The sequence below is a fragment of the Carcharhinus amblyrhynchos genome, chromosome 3 (assembly GCF_965287045.1).
Source record: "Carcharhinus amblyrhynchos chromosome 3, sCarAmb.v2.hapA, whole genome shotgun sequence".
NCBI classification, from domain to species: domain Eukaryota; kingdom Metazoa; phylum Chordata; class Chondrichthyes; order Carcharhiniformes; family Carcharhinidae; genus Carcharhinus; species Carcharhinus amblyrhynchos.
Window position 1 is genome coordinate 130,202,376 of NC_137326.1, and position 22,974 is coordinate 130,225,349.

The 22,974-nt window shown below is 44.6% G+C and overlaps 1 protein-coding gene across 1 annotated transcript in view; it reads left to right on the top strand.

Moving 5' to 3' along the window:
* Positions 1 to 21,424, top strand: part of LOC145341129 (mediator of RNA polymerase II transcription subunit 12-like protein) — a 564,757-nt gene extending 543,333 nt beyond the window's left edge. The window contains 6 exon segments of the mRNA XM_080186002.1: positions 1,026 to 1,112; positions 4,273 to 4,490; positions 6,183 to 6,336; positions 8,757 to 8,834; positions 18,588 to 18,669; positions 20,533 to 21,424. Coding sequence (XP_080042128.1) covers positions 1,026 to 1,112; positions 4,273 to 4,490; positions 6,183 to 6,336; positions 8,757 to 8,834; positions 18,588 to 18,669; positions 20,533 to 20,585 — 672 coding nt within the window. The 3' untranslated portion in view covers positions 20,586 to 21,424.
* Positions 21,425 to 22,974: the final 1,550 nt, after the last annotated feature.

A 22,974-nucleotide genomic window follows, 5' to 3' on the forward strand; every position in this document is an offset into this window, starting at 1 on the left:
AAAATTCAAACTTAAAAAACTTCTTATGGGAAATAATATTCTGTTCCCTACTGCCTTAGACAGAGGGAAATTTGTGGGCGGCACGGTAGCACGGTGGTTAGCACTGCTGCTTCACAGCTCTACGGTCCTGGGTTCGATTCCTGGCTCGGGTCACTGTCTGTGTGGTGTTTGCACATTCTCCTCGTGTCTGTGTGGGTTTTCTCCGGGTACTCAGGTTTCCTCCCACAGTCCAAAGATGTGCGGGTCAGGTTGATTGCCCCTTAGTGTCCAGGGATGCGTAGGTTAGGGTGATTAGTGGGTGTAATATGTTGGGATATGGGGGTAGGGCCTGGGTGGGATTGTGTTCGGTACAGACTCGATGGGCCGAAGGGCTTCTTTCTGCATTGTAGGGTTTCTATGAAATATTGTTTCTTTTATAATGGTTGTTAAGCTTTCAAGTTAAAATGTTGTCTTCTGCAGAAAGCGTGTTCATTTTGTTGGCAGCAGAAGAGGGTAAGCATCGTCTGGAGTGGGGGGAGAGAAAGTTTGTAGACAGCTGTTCCTCAGGGTGATGGAAAAGCCATTGGTCAAACTAGGATGAGGGATTTTACTTTTATTAATTGAAGCTGTTTTTCCCTATCAACAAACACAACAAACAAAAATACTTTGAAGTCCGGCCACCGGATACAAACTGGAGACACAGCGCCGCTGTGCCCTGAGGAATATAAGTCCATGATTTTTAGGCCATCTGTTAATCACAAAACATTTACAAACATCAGAGGTTTGCTACAAAGCACCTTGCCAGATAAATGGGACAAAAGAATTGCCTTTTCTTTGGAACAGTTGTGATATTTTCCTTTGTTTTAATTCTATCAACGCATGACCGTTCTTCCGGAGAAAATATTCCCACGACCTCACCATCCAGAAAAAAATGGGCAATTGAGTTAGGGTGTTTATTTTCCGCTCAGTGTTGTTCTCCAGCCTGTTCAGTGTGGGGTGGCTGCACGGTTCGCAAACCTTTAACCTTCTCATTTGGTTCCTTACAGGGCCAGCCGGTTGACCAGAGTGGTCTCTATGCCCAACAGGTTCGACCTGCCCAGCTTCCTCAGTACCCTGCTATGCAGCAGGCACAGGTAGGCACTCCAGGAACCTGAATTAGCATACTATCCAGGGAGCGTCAAAACCACCCATTTTCTGAAGAAAACCCATGCAATGCAGAAGGAGGCCGTTCTGCCCATCGAGCCTGTGCCAACTTTCTGTAGCTCCACACCCTTGACCCACTAATCACTCTGGCCGACACATCTTGGGACACTAAGAGACAAGGACAGCATGATGGTGCAGTGGTCCGCATTGCTACCTCACAGCGCCAGGGACCCCGGTTCAATTCCAGCTTTGGGCATCTGTCTGTGTGGAGTTTGCACGTTCTAAACATGTCTGCGTGGGTTTCCTCCAGTTGCTCCAGTTTCCTCTCACAGTCCAAAGATGTGCGGGTTAGGTGGATTGGCCATGCTAAATCGCCCTTTAGTGATCAAAGGTGTGTAAGTTAGGAGGGTCAACTATTGATTAAATTGCCCTTTAGTGTCAGGGGGATAAGCGGGGTAAATATGCGGGTTTACGGGCATAGGGCCTGGGTGGGATTGTTGCTGGTGAGGCTTAATGGGCTAAATGGCCCCCTACTGCATTGTCAGAGTTCTATGAATCCATAGGTTTTGCTCTAACCATCTCTGCATGCCATTAAACTGAAGTGATGCTGAATTTTATTTCACAGATTATTAAGGAGCACCAGCAGTTTATCAAACAATCTTTGTGCGATTTAAAAGCTATTTCTGGTTCTGAATCTGCAAAATTCCTATTCTGATGGGAATAGCACTATATTATTTTACACTGCTTTGAGCAAGAGTTTCAATGAAAGGAAATGGAAACGGTATGGAATGTTGGTTCTCACATATCTGTGAGACCCACGCAAATGTCGACAACAGGGTCTGCTTCTTGTTCCAAACATTGCCAGGCATAAAGATCGTAAATAACACTGGTCAGGAATTACAACAGTTTTTTCCTCCTGTTTTCTCTCTGTCTGTTTTTGCCCTTCCCTCTTTTCCCTCCTCTCTCCGCCTCCACTGGACTGTCTGGTCTTTGTCTTGCATTCCCTGCTTTCCCCCCTCCAGGATGGGAGGAGCCAAAATTCCAGTCTTTCCCGTTTGTTAAAACCCGTTCATTTCTTTCCATCTTTTTGATCCCTAGGGAGAAAATAGGAGGTATTCATGAAAAAAAATCAGCCAAAACTCTCAGTCCTGATAATTATCTGTCAGACACCATTGTGAAGTGTGCATATTAAGGGGAGATAATGGCTTAATGGTATTATCGCTAGACTTTTAAACCAGAAACTCAGCTAATGTTCTGAAGACCTGGGTTCCAATCCATGGCAGACAGTGGAACTTGAATTCAATAAAAGAAATCTGGAATTAAAAATCTACTGATGACCATGAAACCATTGCTGATTGTAGGAAAAACCCATCTGGTTCACTCATGCCCTTTAGGGAAGGAAATCTGCTGTCCTTACCTGGTCTGGCATACATGTGACTCCAGAGTCACAGCAATGTGGTTGACTCTCAACTGTCCTCTGAAATGGCCTAGCAAGCCACTCAGTTTCATTACCAGTTTCTCAAGGGCAATTAGGGATGGACAATAAATGCTGGCCAGCCAGCGACACCTGCGAAAGAATAAAAAAGTTGTGAGCCTGGGTGATGTGGTTCTTTCTTTTTTAAAATACATTTCTGGGATGTGTGCGTTGTTCGTCAGGCCAGCATTTTGGCCTATTCTCCGTGCAACTGAGTGGCTCACGTGGCCATTTTAGAGGATACAGTCGCTCTGGGTCTGGAGTCACAAATTTTCCAGTCCAGATAATGGAATGTTTCCTTCCTAAAGGACACCAGTGAGGACGTCATCAAAATCATTTGGGTTATCTGGTAGTTTCATGGTGTTGTCAGACTTTTTACTGAGTTTCATGGTCACCATTACTGGTACTAGCTTTTTTAAATTCCAGGTTTATGAAATTAATTGAATTCAACTTCCCCAGTTGCTATGCTGGGATTTGAACATGCACCTCTGGATCTTTATAGAATCATAGAATCCTGCAGTGCAAAAAGAGGCCATTTGGCCCATTGGGTCTGCACCGACCACAATCCCACCCAGGCCCTATCTCCTTAACCTCATGCTTTTATCCCCTAACACTTAGGGACAATTTAGCATAACCAATCCACCTAACTCTCTCACCTTTGGAATGTGGGAGGAAACCAGAGCACCCGGAGGAAACCCATGCAGACACGGGGAGGATGTGTAAACTCCATGCAGACAGTGACCCATGCCGGGAATCGAACCCAGGTCCCTGGCGCTGTGAGGCAGCGGTGCTAACCACTGTGTCACCAGTTCCAAGCCTCTGGATTATAAATCCAGTAACAACTGTGCTTCCAAAGCCCACACAGTGCACTATCCATTCAACTGAATAGTATCCATGGCTCACTGCCTTGATTCTTACATGTGCAAGACTCCTTGGGTGAGGGTTCAGGCAACTCCACAGTGTTTCAGCGTAGGGGACGGGGAAATCTTTTTTTATTCATTCATTCATGGGACATGGGCATTGCTGGCTACCCAGCATTTATTGCCCATCTCATGTTGCCCTTGAGAAGGTGGTGGTGACAACTGAGTGGCTTGCTAGGTCATTTCAGAGGGCAGTTGAGAGCCAACCACATTGCTGTGACTCTGGAGTCACATGTAGGAGCCACTTTCTTGAATCACTGCAGTCCACGTGCTGTGGGTTGACCCACAATGCCGCTAGGGAGGGAATTCCAGGATTTTGACCCAGCGACTGTGAAAGAACAGGCGATATATTTCCAAGTCAGGACAGTGAGTCTCTTTGAGGGGAACTTGGAGGAATGAAGAGCAAGTTTGTTTCTGTGGCCCCTTGAATGGACAATCCTTCACGGGGCGACATGACCAGGGTGGAACAAATGGAGCGTGTAAACCTGGGCCTATTGGGAGCGAGGGCATGCACCCCTGAGAGGCTGCTCTTGGAGTCAAGGCATTGTTAGGAGTAGACCTGTATAGCTGTGCTATTAAACATTTCATTGTGTAAAGTTCTTCTCAATCAATAAATCCTTTAGTTTGTTACTTGCTACATTGAGTTGCCCTGAGTTACTACAATTTGGCCACATTAAAAGCTGCTCTTGCCGTCTTTTGAGTTGAATTGTCTAAGCCTTGTGTTGGAGTGAATGTCTGCTCTTGTCCTTTGTGTAGGCTCTGCCGCATGGATACACAGCGTACAGTACTCAGATGCCTTTGCAACAGCAGGCTGGAAATGGCATGCTGTCGCCCAACTACAGTGCCAGGCCATACCAGGCTGCTCACTCCAGCCCAGCTCTCGTTGACCGGATAAGGCAAATGCAGCAGCAGCCCAGTGGCTACATTCACCAGCAAGCCTCCCCCTACCCACCGAACCTCCAGGGCACTCAACGGTAAGTGGCCTGAAATGATCAGTTAGTGCTGTTGTTTCAGGAACAAATCCACCGTTCCCACAACACCATGGAAATGAAGCGTGTTACATTCCTGAAGTTAATCAGCATTCCTGTGATTCATATCATGATTTTCTTCCCTCTGCCCTCCCCCATTTGCCTCGTACAATTGGTGATGAATCTGATCTCGGCTTCGCCATTCAGGACTTGGCTAATGTTGTCCTTAAACAAACTGTTGACAGGAATGTGGGAATAAGAGGAGGCCATTCTGCCCCTTCAGCCTGACCCAGCATTCAGTCAGATCATTGGCTGACCTGTATCCTAACTCCATCTGCCCGCCTCGGTTTTGTCACCTTTAACACCTTGGCCAAACAAAACAAAATCTCTCAGTAGGAGGCATGGGACAATGGCTCACGCTGACTGTCACTATTCCTTCCCGTCTCTCCCTTCCTTCTCATGTGAGGAACCTTTGTGATTGAAACCAGGGATGTCACAGGTAGGACTCAATTGTCAATTGGATTGCAGCTTCAGTAGAGAGTAGCACGCTCCAATCACCCCACTTTAGTGAGTTGCAACTCATATAAATGGCAATTTATAGATACACACAATGGCTATTTAAAGGAAGGTGAAAATTGTCGCCTACACTGACAGATCCTTAGTTACCTTTTGAAAAACGGCAATGCAGATGGACACTCTGCTATTTTGCTCAGTTTTGTGGTAAATTGGTGCTGATTGGCTTGCTCAATGCTGATTGGTGAACGCTGTAACACCTAATATTAGGGTAATCATTCCTCTGGTGGCTGTGTGTAGAAAGCTAAGAAAGCCGATGAGGTCGATAGCTTTACATTCCACCTGCTTTTATTCTTAGTCATACAGCATGGAAACAGGCCCTTCAGCCCAACTTGGCCATGCCACCCTTTTTTTAACCACTAAACTAGTCCCAATTGCCCACATTTGGCCCATAACCCATTCTAACCATGTAACTGAGTAAACACAGTTTAAAAGACACAATTGTACCCCCCTCTACTCTGCCTCTGGCAGCTCGTTCCAGATGCTCACCATCCTTTGAGTGAAAAAATTGCCCCTCTGGACTGTTTTGTATCTCTCCCCTCTCACCTTAAACCTATGCCCTCTAGTTTTAGACTCCCCTACCATTGGGAAAGGATGTTGACTATCTAGTTAATCAATGACCCTCATTATTTTATAGACCTCTATAAGACCTCTAAATCTACGCTCCAGGGAAAAGAGTCCCAGCCTATACGGCTTCTCCTTATAACTCAATTGTATCCTTTGTTGAAGTCAATAAACAGGGTAAAAAATTGGCATTCCACTCAATCTCATGGGTTTCCTACCCTGAATGTTAGGCTAAAATTACACCGTGTAGCAGCCAAATCAGCTTGTTGTGCATTCACAGATATGGAACCATAGAAAACAGAAGCAGGAGTAGGCTATTCAGCCTTTCAAGGCTGCTCCACTATTCATTTTGATCATTAAATTCAGTATCCTGATTTCCACCCCGTACATCCCATAGAAAGATAGAAGCTAGAACTCCAATGAGGTGAATGAGTGTGGCCCTCGTTCATCCCTTTGCATTGACCTGCGGACTGTGGTAGAACGTACCCAGTAGTTTTGCACTCCAATCGTTGGTTGCAATGCATGCATTAATCATCAGACCTGTGTTACTTTCTGGTGTAGGCTCACCCACCAACCTTTGCAGCAGAGCACTTTGATGGCAGCGGGACTTGATCACATGACGTCAGGCTCCCACGCAAACCTTGGCTCAGTCCAACTCTCACAGGAGCAGATGAGGCAACGGCAACAACAGCTTCGACAGCAGCGTCTCCTACAGGTGGGAATTGGTCTTGCGCCAGGCTCGACCCTGCGTTGCCAGCTCAGTTAGTGTGAGCGAGTTGAAAGTCTTGCTGCATTAGCATTGCAAACCTGTCCGGATGAAACAAAACCATTCATCCATCGTAAAACCTGGAACATTCCTCTCAACTAAATAATAAATAAATATTGTCATCTTTTGATAATCTGGCAACCCAAACCATGTGTCCTACTCTTATAAGTGAGGTCTTACGAAAGTACGTGAGAGGATGGATATAACCTCCTTATTTTTCAATTCTACCCCTCTAGAAATAAAGCCTACTGTTTACCTTGCCTTGCTAACTTGAGTGCCACTCTTAGTGATTGGGGAGGTGGTGGTATTGTCACTGGATTAATAATCCAGACACTCAGAATAACGCTTTGTGAATTTGGGCTTGAATCCCACCAGGCAGATGGTGAAATTTGAATTCAGTACATAATCTGGAATTATAAGCCTAATGATGACCATGAAACCATTGGTCAAATATTGTAAAAATCCATCTGGTTCACCAGGACCATAAGATATAGGAGCAGAATTAGGCCATTCAGCCCATCGAGTCTTCTACACCATTCAATTATGGCTCATATGACCCTCCTCCCCATTCTCCTGACTTCTCCGCTTAACACTTGATCCCCTTATTGATCAAGAACCTATCCATCTCTGTCCTCAATGATCTGATCTCCACAGCCTGTGGCAATGACTTCCACAGATTCACCACCCTCTGATTGAAGAAATTTCTTCTCATCTCAGTTTTAAAACAGCGTCCCTTCACTCTGAGGTTGTGCCCTCGAGCTCTAGTCTCTCCCACTATTGGAAACATCCTCTCCATGTCCATTCTATCTAGGTCTCTCAGTATTCTGTATGTTTCAATTAGATTGCCCCCCCCACCCCACATCTTTCTAAACTCCATCAAAAATAAACCCTAATATATATATATATGTAGACACTAATGTCCTTTAGGGAAGTATATCTCCATCCTTACCTGGCCTGGCCTACATGTGATTCCAGGGTCAGGGCAATCTGGTTGATTTTTAAATATTGTCTGAAAGGTCTTACCAGGCCACTCAGTTCAAGGGTAATTAGGGATGAACAATAAATGCTGGCCCCACCAGCATTGCCCACATCCCATGAATGAGTAAAAAAATCTCTTCTCAATGATTTAAAAAAATCTCCAAATGTCACAGTATATATTGTACTGTGAGTGATCTAATTTCACAGGTTCACACCATTCCAAGGAGTAATTAGTAACATATTTGGCAAGTGATTTTTTTACAGTTCAAAGCAGTATCATGTGCCTATTTTAATCAAATTTACCCATGGAATGCACCCACCTGATTTGGAAATATATTGCTGTTCTTTCATAAAATCGTACTGTGTAGAAGAGTTCCTTCGGCCCATCGAGCCCGCACTGACACATTAGAAACACCTGAACTCCTACCTAATTCCATCTACAAGCACCTGACCCATAGCCCTGAATTTTTATGATGTGCCAAGTGCTGATCCAGATACTTTTTAAAGGATATTGTCACTGGGTCAAAGTCCTGGAACTCCCTGCCTAACAGCACTGTGGGTGTACCTGCACCACATGGACTGCAGCGGTTCAAGAAAGCAACTAACCACCACTTTCTGAAGGGTAACTAGCAATAAATGCTGGCCTAACCAGCGATGCTCACATCCCATGAACAAATAAATATATTTTTTTTAATAGTGTAATTTTACCTATTTATGTATTTATCTATTTATGGTCCCATACATATACAGTTGTGGAAAAGATACGTAAAATAAAATAAGAAACTTTGAAAAGCTCTATAGTTATTGCGGATTTGATTTGATTTGATTTATTATTGTCACATCTGTTAGTATACAGTGAAAAGTATTATTTCTTGCACACTGTGCAGACAACGCATGCCGTTCATAGAGAAGGAAAGGAGAGAGTGCAGAATGTGGTGTTACAGTCACAGTTAGGGTGTACAGAAAGATCAACTTAATGCAAGGTAAGTTCATACTGAAGTCTGACAGCAGCAGGGAAGAAGCTGTTCTTGAGTCGGTTGGTACATGACCTCAGGCTTTTGTATCCTTTTCCCGACGGAAGAAGATGGAAGAGAGAATGTAGGGGGCACGTGGGGTCTTTGATTTTGCTGGCTGCTTCTCCAAGACAGCGAGAAGTGTCGACAGAGTCAATGGATGGGAGGCTGGTTTGCGTGATGGATTGGGTTACGTCCACGACCTTTTATAGTTTCTTGCAGTCTTGGTCGGAGCAGGAGCAGGAACCGGAAATGTATGTGGGTCTAAGTAGATAGAGCCAGGCGCAGCAAGATGGGCCAAATGGCCTCCCATGGTATCAAATTCTTCAACTCTGTGGCACCCAAAATAAAGCAATATTTTATCCTTTCTGGTTCCAGATGCAGCAACAGCAACAACAGCAACAGCAGAGTCAGCAAGCACTAGGAATACAAGCAGCACAGTCACAGCAAGCACTGGTAAGTGGATGCATAAATATTTCTTTAAATAAGTTCCTCATGTCCTCAGGTGAAAGAAGGATTTGGATGGAAATGTACTTGCTGTGCTACCCCGTTTGATTTATCAATTGCCACGATGTTCTTTGGTGATATGATGAAAATTGTCTCCATTACTTGACAAATTATGTTGTCAAATTATGCTAGAGTTATATAAAACATTGGGTACGCCACATTTGGAATATTGTGTCCAATTCTGGACACTCCCAGAAAGAAGCGGAGCCTATGGAGAGAGTACAGAAAAGGTTTACCAGGATGTTGTCTGGTATAAAGGGTATTAGCTATGAGGAGAGATTGAATAAACTGGGATTGTTCTCCCTGAAAAGACAAAGGCTAAGGGGGTGACCTGATAGAGGTTTATAAAATTATGACAGGCATAGATAGGGGCAACAGCTGGAAGCTTTTTCCCAGGACAGAACCGACAATTACAAGGGGGCACAAGTTCAAGTTAAGGAGGTATAAGTTCAGTAGAGACGTGAGGGGAAAGTTTTTTACACAGAACCTGGAATGCACTGCCAAGTGAGGTGGTTGAGGCAGACATGTTAGTAACATTTACAACTTATCTGGGTAGACACATGAACAGGCGGGGGAGTAGAGGGATACAGGCGGTTGGTATAGATAGGACAACATGATCGGCACAGGCTTGGTGGGCTGAAGAGCCTGTTCCTGTGCTGTAATGTCCTTCATCCTCTTTGTTCTTTGTACATTCAAGTACTGCATGTTCTGTCCAAGAGTTGTTATAAACTGTACTGCAATGTTATATCCACAACTCCAACAAGTCACTCTGTATAATACGCTATACTTATACCATCTCCTCTTATCCTGGACAGCTGCCTACATTGGGTAAATGGCTGTTATCATTTGCCATTATGATAAACATCAATTAAAAAGGAATTTACTTCCACAGTGGCAAGTGTGCCAACTGTTGTGGACACTTCAAGTAGCTGTTCTTCCCTCTCTTTCTTTCGTCCAATCATGGGACACCTTCCAGCTCTGCCTTAATGTGAAAATGTTGCAAGCCTTTTTGTTACAGATCCCAGGGGTGAGAGAGTGGACTCTGTCCATTTTACTGCTTCACCACAAGCATATGTTTGCTAACTGTCAAACAGAAAACTCTTCCACTGGGAGAGAAGCTTGCTTGTTTCCCCTCTCACATGAGTTCTCAGTGCCAATCAAGAACACAGACTGAAACCTAGCACCACTGCAATTAGCTTTCTATTTGCCCTTTGCTGCTTTGGAAAACCCGGATCACGTGGGCATTTCTTGGACTCTGTTGCTGTAATAATCAGGAAGTCAATTAGCATTCTTTCAGAATACTGTTCAGTTCACTTTGGTCATGAATGGAATTCACACAAAGAAAGAAAGACTTTTCCCACAGCACATGAATCATCACAATTGTATCGTTTGCAAAATAATTTTAGAGTGCGTTGAGGGCCAGGATGCATAAGTAAAGGCAGGCTACATTTTTTTGAGTTTAGAAAATTTAGGGGTAGTCAGATTGAGTTTTTTTATATTAAAGTAATTCAGAGGCAACACATACCATACATAGAGGAGAAGCAAAGGAGAGGTGCATAATACAAGTGATACAGTGATAGCTAGGGTGTAGAGAAAGATCAGCTTAATATAAGGTAGGTCCATTCAAGAGTCTGATGGCAGCAGGGAAGAAGCTGCCCTTGAGTCAGTTGGTACGTGATCTCAGACTTTTGTATCTTTTTCTCAATGGAAGAAGGTAGAAGAGAGTATGCCCAGGATGTGTGGGATCCTTGATTATGCTGAGGCAGCAGGAAGTATAGATAGATCAATAGATGGGAGGCTGGTTTGCGTGATGGATTGGGCTACATTCACTACCGTTTGTGGTCGCCTGCTGTCTTGGGCAGAGCAGGAGCCATACCAAGCTGTGACACAACCGGAAAGAATGCTTTCTGTGGTGCGTCTGTCAAGATTGGTGAGAGTCGTAGCGGACATGCCGAATTTCCTCAGCTTCCTGAGAAAGTAGAGTGGTAGGAATCTGGAGTTCCCTGTCCCAAACGTCTGTGGATACTGAGAATCAGATAAAATTTTCCAGATTGAGATTGGTGGATTTTTGTTTAGTAAGGGTATGTAAAGATGTTGGGTTAAACCAGATGAAAGAAGTTGAGATACAGATGAGCCGTGATGTATCCAAACAGTGGAGAGGGCTCCAGAACCTGAGTGGCCAGCTCCTTTTCCTGTATGTTCATGTACCTCGCAGCGTGAGGTTATGGTATCAGTTCACATCCTTGTGCTCCATAGTACCATGCACCAGACATATGGCAAGATTTTATTCTATTTACGAGGCAGCCTACTGTGACTCTAACTCAATACAACCATAACAACATGCGTTTATACAACGGCTTATTAAAGCAGAACGTGCCATTACGCTTAATAAAGGCACATTCAGGTTCAAGCGCATGCTGAGCTGTGGAATTAGATATCAGGAGCTGCTGAGCAAATGTTTGATTAAAGTGGTGGATTTTTAGGAAGGGCCTTAAAGTCAGAGTTGACTGCGGTGAGGCAGATTTGAGGAGATTTCAGAGGATGGAGCGTGTTTGCCATTCATAGATAAAGGGGGAGGAATGATCCTCAAGGAAAATACGAAACAAATGAACCATTCTGTTCTCCATCTCCAAATTAAACACGAGTTTGGTGTGAAGCTTAAATGCTTGCTGCATAATGCCCTTTGGCCACTTTCTACTTACTGGACAGGATTTAATGGCCTCATTCGTGTGAGACCGGAAATCCCCACCTGAAATCAACAGAGATTTCCATTGTCGGACTCTTGCCAACTCCTATTCCATGGCGGGCAATGTTGATAGAGTTCCAGCCAATGTTTCAGTGGCATGTTTACTACAATAACTGTCAAAACGCATTGTCATAGCAACCCTACAGTGCAGAAGAAGGCCATTTGGCCCATCCAGTCTACACCAACAACAATCCCACTCAGGCCCTATTCCCGTAACCACGCATATCTATCCTCTAACTCAAGTGTTCCAAGATGCTAAGGGGCAACTTAGCAAGACCAATGCACCTAGCCCGCACATCTTTGGAGTGTGGGAGGAAACTGGAGCACCTGGAGGAAACCCGTGCAGACACTGGGAGAACGTGCAAACTCCACACAGGCAGTGACCTAAGCTAGAATCAAATCTAGGTTCCCGGTGCTGTGAGGCAGCAGCGCTAACCATTGTGTCACCGTGCCGACCATTGTGTGAAGAGTTATTGGAAAGAATAGTTTGATTTGAGCGTTATTATTTCTCCAAATTTAGGTCTAATCCATATTTTGTGGCATGGAAGGTTTCGGAAGGAAAATATGGGCGAGATTTTCCAGCCCGTTCTCTCCAGCGGATCTTATGCTTCCGCTGATGGTGACCCCGAACCCCCCCACCCCACCCCACCCCAACTGTGAGTTCTCCAATGGCAAGGAATACAAATAATGGGAAAGCCCGTTGACAATGGCAGGATCAGAAGCTCTCGCCTGCCGCCAAAGCCTCTTCTGCCGTGAATCATATCGTGGGGAATGTGGAAAATCCCGCCCCATTTCTTTTAGATGCAGTTTTCATTTTTATGCAAAACTATTTCCCTCTGAAACTCCCTCAAAACCATCTATCTCCCCACACTCCACTTCCCCTTTAAAGCTCCTCTTAAAAACCAGGATGTGGAGATGCCGGCGTTGGACTGGGGTGGGCACGGCAAGAACTCTCACAACATCAGGTTAAAGTCCAACAGGTTTATTTGGGGGTTGGCCACTCACCTGATGAAGGAGCAGCGCTCCGAAAGTTCGTGCTACCAAATAAACCTGTTGGACTTTAAACTGGTGTTGTGAGACTTCTTACTCTTCTTAAAAACCCACCACTTTAAACTTCAAACCTTCGGTCAGCCACTCCTAAGATCTAATTCTATCGCTCAACTATCTGAAAATCTCTCATTACATCTATCCTCGGCTGCATTTAAACTACAGTTAATGGTCTCAGTCCAACAGCTGCAATTCAGGATTTCATCAGGGCAGAACTCTTGTTTCCATTGCTGTGGTCCCTGCTGAGCGGAGCTTTACACTTTCCACAGGCGTGGCTGAGCTCTGTCCCACAACAGAGGCACAAAACTGGTTCTGTCGTCATTTGGCAATGTGGTTGCGAGCAGAGGTTGTCAAATGTTGCGCACGGGGTCCCTGCTGAAAATAATTAACCCATTTTTCAATATCCTTTGAAACATTGGACTCTGAAGGAGACCCCACTGCCCGCGACTTGTCAAAGATCTACTATTATTGGTGTGGAGATGCCAGCGTTGGACTTGGGTGCGCGCAGTAATAAATTCCACCACATCAGACTAAAATTCAACAGGTTTATTTGGTAGCACAAGCTTTCAGAGTGCTGCCCGAAAGCTCGTGCTACCAAATAAACCTGTTGAACTTTAACCCGATGTTGTGAGACTTTTTACTATTCTGTTATTGGGGCAGTGCCAGAAACCCCAGTAGAAAGTATTGCTGCAGGAAATATGTTCCAGGGCAATAGGAAATGTGTTATTATTTCAACAGAGATAGAAAATGTGTTGAAACCTCAACGTGCCTGGAATATCTGTGTCCAGATGAACAAAAAGTCCAGGATCTGGGATTTGACAGATCCCAGTTTACAAACTTGTGGCTTACAAGACTCAACGTTTACCCTGGAGTAGGTAATACGAGGAAATAAAAGCAGAGAAAGAACAGTCAGCTCCAGTCTGTGTCATGTTCATCATACCTGCTATTCCTCTATCAGTTATTGATTTGGGGCGACGCAGTGGTTAGCACTGCTGTCTCACAGTGCCAGGGATCCGGGTTTGATTCCAGCCTCGGGTCACTGTCTGTGTGGAGTCTGCACAATCTCCTTGTGTCTGCATGGATTTCCTCCGGGTGCTCCGGTTTCAGCCACAGTCCAAAGATGTGCGGGTTAGGTGGATTGGCCATGCTAAATTGCAACTAGGGTCATTAGGGGATTAGCAGGGTAAATATGTGGGGTTACAGAAACAGGGCCTGAGTGGGATTGTGGTTGTTGCAAACTCAATGGGCCGAATGGCCTCCTTCTGCAATATAGGATTCTATGACTCTATGACTCACAGCCCTCATACGTTCCCTCATATCACAATCCATGAGCAGGATTTTCAGACCCTTCCCTTTGGTGGGATATTCAGGTCGTGCCCAAGTCAAAACCTCTCCCTCCTCATGGCAGACTCCCTAACTGCAGGGCAGCCAACTCGTGTGCAAAAGCCTGTTGACTTTGGTGGGACCAGCAGATCCTGATCCAGCCCAGCAGTCAATGGCGGGGGACAGCGGGGGAGGGGGGGGGGGGGGGGGGGGGGAGGCGGGCGGGGGGGGGGGGGGAGGCGGGCGGGGGGGGGGGGGTGGAGTTATGTGGGTTGGGGACTAGAAAACCTTGGCCTATTATTCTAGAATTAGGGGTCACTGTTTAGAAATAAGGGGTTGCCCATTTAAGATGGAGCTGAGGAGAAATGTTTTCTCTGAGGGTTGAGAGTCTCTGGAACTGTCTTCCTCAAAAGGCGGGGAAAGTAGAATCTTTGAATATCTTTCAGGCAGAGCTGGATAGATTTTTGATGAACAAGAGGATGAAAGATTATCGGGGATCGGCAGGAAGGTGGGGTTGTGGTTACAGTCGGAACAGCCATGATCTTATTGAACAGCGGCGCTCAATGGATGAGGTGCAGAGAAAAGTCAGCCTAGACGATGTTTGTCTGGGATGGCACCATGTCTCTGCAGGCCTGGCATGAAGTTCTGGCTCAGTGCATTAGAATGCTGCCTAAGAGATTAACAATAACCCCATATTTGACCATCTCAAATACTTTCCATGTATTCTCTGGAATTGGACTCGAACCCATGCCTCTGAGGGGATAATGCTACCACTCAGCCTCGGTTGGCACTGAAGGCTCAAGATAACTATCAGGAATAGTTGCGCTTGTTTTTCTTTGGTCCATGCAGAACTGTATTCAAAAGGAGTGAGTTACTTCACCATCCGCACTGAGGTTAAATAGTTCAATGAAGATTAGGGATTGAACTCTGGGCCTTTCCAGAATAGTGTAGCTCAGTTTAAATGAAAACGTTTTTCAAAGTTTATTTATTAGTCACAAGTAAGGCTTACATTAACACTGCAATGAAGTTACAGAGAAATTCCCCTGCGTTGCCCCACATTCCGGCACCTGTTCAGGTCAATGCACCTAACCAGCACATCTTTCAGAATGTGGGAGGGAAACAGAGCAGACGTGGGCAGAACGTGCAAATTCCACACTGACAGTGGCCCAAGCCAAGAATTGAACCTGTGTCCCTGGCACTGTGAAGCAGCAGTGCTAACCACTGTGCTATCGTGCCGCCCATGGTTTTTCTAGGCTTATTGCATGGCTGATTGGTATAACACTGAAGAACATTAGATAATTACTTCAACAGGAACAATATACAGGGGTATGGGGAAAGGCAGGGAGAATGACATTAAGCTATTGGAAAGCCAGTGCAGCTACAATGGGCCCAATGGCCTCCTTCTGCACTGTAGGGATTTGGTGACACTAGGTGAAGATTTTATTTTTTAACCGCACTGCTGAACAAGGGTGAAGGAAGTCATTTCGAAAGGGAATAGGAAAATGCACAAAGAGGATTAATATTTACAAGCCTATGGGGAAAGAGAAGAGCAATGGAACTAATTGGATAGCTTTCAAAATGGGCTGAATGCCCTCTTGGATCTAAGACTACTATCATAAGTAATTTGTGTAAGGAGCCTTGTACAGTTTCAATCCTTTGCAGCAAGATTCCTTGGCTCTGTCTCATCTTGTGAGTGCCCAGATTCTCAGTGTTCACTTTTTTTATTTTTCCATACTGGAAAATCTGAGTTTATTTGCAGCACAGATCTGCCCACATTTAATGGTCTGGTTGGGATTAAACTGAAGACGCTTTCATAAGCTTATGGAAAGTGTTGTATAGATTCTTCCCTTCCTCCTAGATAGGGAAAAGGGACTCGATTGGTCGAATAGTCAGCAACTATGAGACTGAGAGAATGAGAAATGAAGTTTTCCTGAACCAATAATAATGAACTTGAATTATCTATAAGCTTCAGATTTTATACTCATCTCTTCTCATCTGCAGTGGCTTGTATTGCTTTTGACACTGACTGAAGGAGATAGGGAGAGTTTGGTGTTAGTGAGTGAGCTGCCCTTCGGTCCAACTGGTCCATGCTGACCATGGTGTCCTCCCAGCTAGTCCCAATTGTCCATGTTTGGCCCATATCCCCCTAATCCTTTCCCATGTACTTATCTCAATGCTTTTTCAATGTTGCTATTGTACCTGTCTCAACTACTTTCTCTGGCAGTTCATTCCGTACACGTACCACCTTCTGCGTGAAGAAGTTGCCCCTCAGGTCGTTTTTTAAATCTTTCCCCTCTCACCTTAAACCTATGCCCTCCGGTTTTCAATTCCCCTTCCCTGGGAAATAAACTATGTGCGTTCATCCTATCTGTGCCCCTCTTGATTTTATACACCTCAATAAAGTCACCCCTCATTCTCTGACATCCCAAGGAATAAAGCCCTAGCCTGACCAACTTCTCCCAATGACTCAGGCCCACTGGCAACATCCTCGTAAAACATCTTTGCGCTCTTTCCAGTTTATTAGTGTCTTGCCCATAACAGGGTGACCAAAGTTCTTTAAGAAAATGTTGGGCCAGGATTTGCAGGCAAAATCAATGCTGAAGCTTCATGTTCACGCCCTTATTAATGTGTAATGTCAACATAAGGTGCAAATCATTGCAAGTTGCTGAATGATTTGTGTCAGTTCACCGTTAGCCCCATGAAAACAGCAGCTCCTTTTCAACCTCCCCATGTACTCTGAGAATCTGTTACAATAGCTTGTCAGTTATCCATTAAACGCATTGCTGAAAGTTAGCGCTGCTACGTTACAGCGTGAGTACCTTTTTAACTGTCGGAGCTAAAAAGATATTCGGACAGAGTGTTCGCGAGCGATGGATCCTTTATTGCCTTTTTATCGATAAGGAGAGAACAGAAGAATTCCTAAGGCTTCTTCAGTCTGCTCTGCTCAGTTATGTAGAGTCAGCCTTTTTTATAGGGCATTTCTTACAATTTCTACTAAAGATAATTGTTTCTAGTCGCGCACACTGGTAAATTATTTACTTATGAGACAAAGAGGTAGGACAGAGACAATGCCTGTTTAATCGTGTCCCATCAGTAATGTCATAATCTTTAGTGGTGGATGGAATGTCTGTTCGGACAACTTCATCATGTCATTATTACAGTTTTGGTACTGTTAGCGAGGACAGTCAGCTGTGTCCTGTTGATAGATACAGTGAACCATCTCCTTTGTCTGTGCTGACTATTTCACGTATATGCAGAGACAGCCAGTCTACAATGAGGGTGCTGCTGCTGATGTGCTAATTTTCCTGGCCCCTTGCCGACCCCCCCCTTGCTGATCTCAATTCTCCTCTCCCACATAATGGAGGAGATGTTTGTTCTTGTAATGCCAATCACACCCTCCAGCTGTGAAAGAGCCACATGTAACTGTGGGGATTCACTCCCTCAGGTAGAAAATTCCTTGCAGAGTTTTAAAATTTTACATTTCTATGTTGTTACTTGGTGGGGAAGGGGGGTAAATTTCTATCTTCAAAGGGATCTATATGAATTCAAGATTGTGCGTTGTTCCACAAATTAAAGCATAAAGACTAGATTGACAATAAAACAAAATATTGGAAAATCTCAGCAGGTCTGGCAGCATCTGTAAAATAGAGTTGTGGGGTCGGGGGCGGGGGTAGAAATTGTCCCATCCCACCCACCACGGGAATCATTGCGGGCAGTGTGGCGGATCATTGCAAAGGTCCACTGACCTCAGGCGGGATTTTCCAGTTTTGGGATGAGTGCAGCCAGAAAATCCCGCCCAACATTTCAGTGCTCTCAGAGCTGAAGAGTTGTAGAGGCAGACAGTGCAGAAAAGGCCCTTTGGCCCATCGAGCCTGCACCAACAGTAACTACCACTAAAGTCGCACCAATCCCATTTCTCAGCACTTGTCCAATATCCTTGAATGTTATCATGTTTCAAGAGCTACCAACGATGAACTACCTTTGGACCTCCACTGGAATACTCTCCTTTTTTTCCTCCAGTCTTTGCTTTCTCTCTCAATTCCTGCAAAATAATATTCCAATCTGTTACTCATTCTTGTTGTGTTAACCCATTTCTCTACACCCTAACATTTGCCTTGTTTTCACTCTTGCCTCTGCATGATCTTTATAATTTAGATGTATTCTTTGAATTCTATTGTTTTCTTCATGAATTCTTCATGCTTTGGAAAAAGAGAACAAAAATATTATCTCAGTTGTGTACTAGGTAATATTTGAGCAGTTAAGGTGTCCACTCAATGTAACTGCTCTATTCTACTTGTGTTTGCGCCCATTTCCCGCCCGACTGACGCGACATGAATGCCGTGGAAGTATCTTTGATCCTGTGGGAGGGGAGGTGAAGAATAACAAGGTGAAAAATTACCAGCAATGCTTAGGAGATAGAAGTGACATTTGTGTAGCACCTTGACGCAATGAAAATGACCCGCTCGGGTAGATAAACTCTTAACCTTCACCCGTGCACAGGCAGATCTCCACAGTTGTAATAGTTAAGGGATCGAGCAATGAACGGATGCAGTGTTGGTAATGTGTTTCCTTTTTCCTCATCCCAGTTTTCCAGACAGGGAATGCAGCAGACACAACAGCAACAACAGACAGCAGCGCTGGTTCGACAGTTGCAAAAGCAGCTCTCTAGTAGGTACCGAATTCAAATCAGATTTCAAATGCTGGATGATTATTCCATCAAACACCAAGCTGTATTCGTGACAAAGAGGGAAAAAAAGACATGCAACAAGAAGTTTTGGAGATGACCAGTAGGTCACTGGAAATCACTCAGAAACCCAATGAAATGCAACACTCATTCGGCACCAAAGCAGTCCCCTCAGCCTTCAACACAATTCATAACTGCTGGCATGATGCAAAGCTGCGGAGCAGCCATGCACATTGAAAACTGGATTCTAAATGTATGTCACACCCTGGGCAAAATGTGAAATGCACTCAGCTTGAATCAACAGAGCTTTGCCAGTCAACTCAAGTTTCCCAAGTAGTTTTCTCACACCTGCCACATGCACTCCCCCCCACCCCACCTCCCCCCCCCCAACGCCCCCGGCCGCCAATCACCGGTTTTCCTTTCCTCACCCCCTCTTTCTTCCCTTTCCCATAAGACCACAGAGGTTCGATTCCCAGCTTGTGTTGCATTCCATTGGTTTTTTTTAAATGATTTCTGGACACTAATTGCCAACCGCTCCTGTGTGTACCAACCACCTCTGCAGGTCACCCCGACACTGTTCTCTGCATCACTTACTGCCAGTTAAGGATGTGTTTGCTAACACACTCCAAGTCCATAAATGTTTCCCCTTCAAGTATTTATCCAATTCCACTTTGAAAGTTACTGTTTGATTGACTTCTAAAACTGCTCCACATCATAACAACTTGCTGCATAAAATAAATTTTTCATCTCCCTTGGCTCTATTATCAGTTATCTGGATTATGTCCCCTGGTCTGTGCAGAGTCTGTACATTCTTCCCGTGCCTGTGTGGGTTTCCTCCGGGTACTTCGGTTTCCTCCCACAGTCTGAAAGACGTGGGGTTAGGTGCATTGGCCATGCTAAATTCTCCCTCAGTGTACTTGAACAGGTGCCGGAGTGTGGCGACTAGGGGATTTTCACAGTAACTTCATTGCAGTGTGAACGTAAGCCTCATTATGGCTCTAATAAATAAACGTAAACATGACCATAAAATGTAGGAGCAGAGGAAACCATTTGGCCCATTGAGTCTGCTCTGCTATTCAGTGAGATCATGACTGATCTGATATGATAATCATTAACTCCACCTACAATCCTTGATTTCCCTTTCTTTACCTCCGACCACGCTGCAGTCTAAATCTTTTGATAAGGTTATTATCTTTTTTAAAATTTATTTATTAGTCACAAGTAGGCTTACATTAACACTGCAATGAAGTTACTGTGAAAATCGCCTAATCGCCACACTCCGGTGCATGTTCGGTACACTGAGGGAGAACTTAGCACCGCCAATGCAGCTAACCAGCATGCATAGAATTATAGAACCCTACAGTATAGAAGGAGGCCATTCGGCCCATTGAGCCTGCACTGACCACAATTCCACCCGGGCTCTATCCCCATAACCCCATGCATTTACCCTAGCTAATTTCCCTGACATTAAGGTACAACTTAACATGGCCAATCCACCTACCTGCACATCTTTGGACTGTGGGAGGGAATTGGAGCACTCGGAGGGAAAACCCACGCGGGCACGGGGAGAACTTGCAAAGTCCACACAGAGGGTGTCCCAAGCCGGGAATCGAACCTGGGTCCTTGGATCCATGTGGCAGCAACGCTCATCACTGTGCCACCGTGTCGCTCCTTGTAATTCACTCTCATGGGTTCTCTCCCTCTGCCTTTCTCCAGTAGAAATGTTATGTCCTGTTGTGCTAAACTCTTTACCATTTGACAAATTGCTGATTTGCTAACGGTGCCTGGCCTTTCCTCTTCAGTGCCTAACCAATTGTGATGCTTGTACAACCTTGAACCTCTTCCAGGTAATCAGCCGCAACAACCTTCGAACCCATACAACCATCCACCCCATTACTGAAACTTGGAATGAAGCACAGACCAGACTGTCCCTGGAGAACAATGAAGACCAATGTACCTGACCAAGCTCCCTGTGGGGTTTTATTTTGTTAACCGTTCATCCCGACATTCTTTTTGGTTCGTTATTATTTTTAATGTGGGTTTATTTTTAAAACATTATTTTGACACATGCTTCTCCCCTGCCCCCCTACCCCACTGTGACGTAGCCGATGTGAATACATAATGTAAAGTGAGAGTAGATTATTTTATTTAAAAAAGCAAAAGAAATTGAAGTTTTACAATGAGACGTGTTTCTTGGATCTTGTAGGTCCTGTAAAAAAAAAAGCTGCTGGAATTTTTTTTCTTTTTTTGTTTCTGTTTTTTGCTAAAAGTCATTTTGGTGCTTTTAGCTGATCTACAACGACGGAATGTTCTAGTATAAATGGGATTTATTTATTTGTTCGCAAAGTCTCCCTCATGATGCACTGGACCAAGATAATGGTTTATATGAATGAATTTGACTCGGGTGAAGAAAGTCTGTCGACGGAAGTGTGGCCACAGATGCTTTGCGCTTTTCAATGGCTTGAATCTCTTAAATATATGTGGCAAAGCTGTTCATTTAAACTGTCAATTTTGCCTAGATTTGTAATTTTACATGAGCACTTTTTAAGAAGAAGAAGAGAAGTTTGTTAAATAATAAAACTATTTTTCCCCTATGATAATAATGATATTATTGTACGGTACCTCTGAGCAGCTCTGTTGTGTGTGGTTGAGTTTGGTATTTATATGTTACGTTCAGACTGACGAGCTACGGTGATGGATAGAGACGATGGTTGCAACTCCAAATCTAATAAACCAACAATTAACATCGGAGCAAACGGCTTCTTGCCTTGTGTGGTTGACGTGTTTGTTCATTTATTCTCGCCCGTGCCAATGCCAGCGGAGACTTTGGGGTAAATTTTCCAACCCCGCCCACTGTAGGAATCGTTACTGGTGGGACAGACAATTTAACAGACCATTTAAAGGTCCCTTGACTTCAGGCGGGGCTTTCTGGTCGCTGGGTGGGTGAGACTGGAACACCCTGCCCCTTTGTGAGGCTTGAGATGAGGTAGGTACGTGCTTAGGGTACAACAAGCTCTCCATCACTATGTGTTTTCATCGCCTGATATCTGGGTCTACTGTAGATTAATCAAACAGAGGTTGATTGCTGTGGTTCATCAACATCTCAGTTATTGTTGTATCATCATATTTATTCCTTAGAACATAGGAGAATGGGGGGGTGCTAATCTTATTCACTTGAAGAATCAAAGGAGGCCATTCAACTCATCACTGACCACAATCCCAGCCAGGCCCTATTCCCGTAGCCCCACATATTTACCCTACTAATCCCCTGACATTTAGCATGACCAACCAACCCAACCTGCACATCTTTGGACTGTGGGAGGAAACCGGAGCACCCAGAGGAAAACCACGCAGACACAGGGAGAATGTGCAAACGCCACACAGACAGGCCAGAATTGAATCCTTAGTCCCCGACACTGTGTGGCAGCAGCGCCAACCACTGTGTCACCGTGAGATGTATAAAATCATGAACACACGTAGTCTTTTTTCTCAGGGAAGGAAAATTGAAAACTAGAGGGCATGGGTTTAAGGTGAGAAGAGAAATGATTTAAAAGGGACCCAAGTGGCGACTTCTTCAAGCAGAGGGTGGTGTGTGTTTGGAAAGAGTTACCGGAGAAAGTGGTTGAGGCAGGTTCAATGGCAACATTTAAAAAATATTTAGATGATTACATGGATGGGAAAGGATTAGAGAGATATGGGCCAAACGTGGGCATTGGGACTAGCTGGGAGGGCACAATGGTCGATATGGACCCGTTGGACGGGAGGACCTGTTTCCATACTGTTTTGTTCTATGACACTGAAATTGTCGAAGGAGAACTAGAATTCCCGTACAGCAATTCCAATGTGAGATGATGAGGAAATAGTTGGAGTTCAGAAAGGTATCAATGATGAGTATTTTCCTCCTGTTTCTGTGTTCTTCAGCCTACAATTCTTATACATTGGATGATTTCTGAAAAACTGTGATGTGGAGACGCTGGTGTTGGACTGGGATGGGCACAGTAAGAAGTCTCACAACACCAGGTTAAGGTCCAACAGGTTTATTTGGAATCATGAGCTTTCGGAGCACTGCCCCTTCATCAGGTAAGTGGGCAGCACTCCAAAAGCCCATGATTTCAAATAAACCTATTGGGCTTTAACCTGGTGTTGTGAGACTTCTTACTGTCATTGTGGGCAGCACCCATTCTGTACCAGAGACATCCCAAAATCAGGAAGGATAGAGAGGGCAAAAAATCCAATCAGTTTATTACATAGATGATGTCAGTTGAGAGTGTAATGTTGTGCGGGAAAGT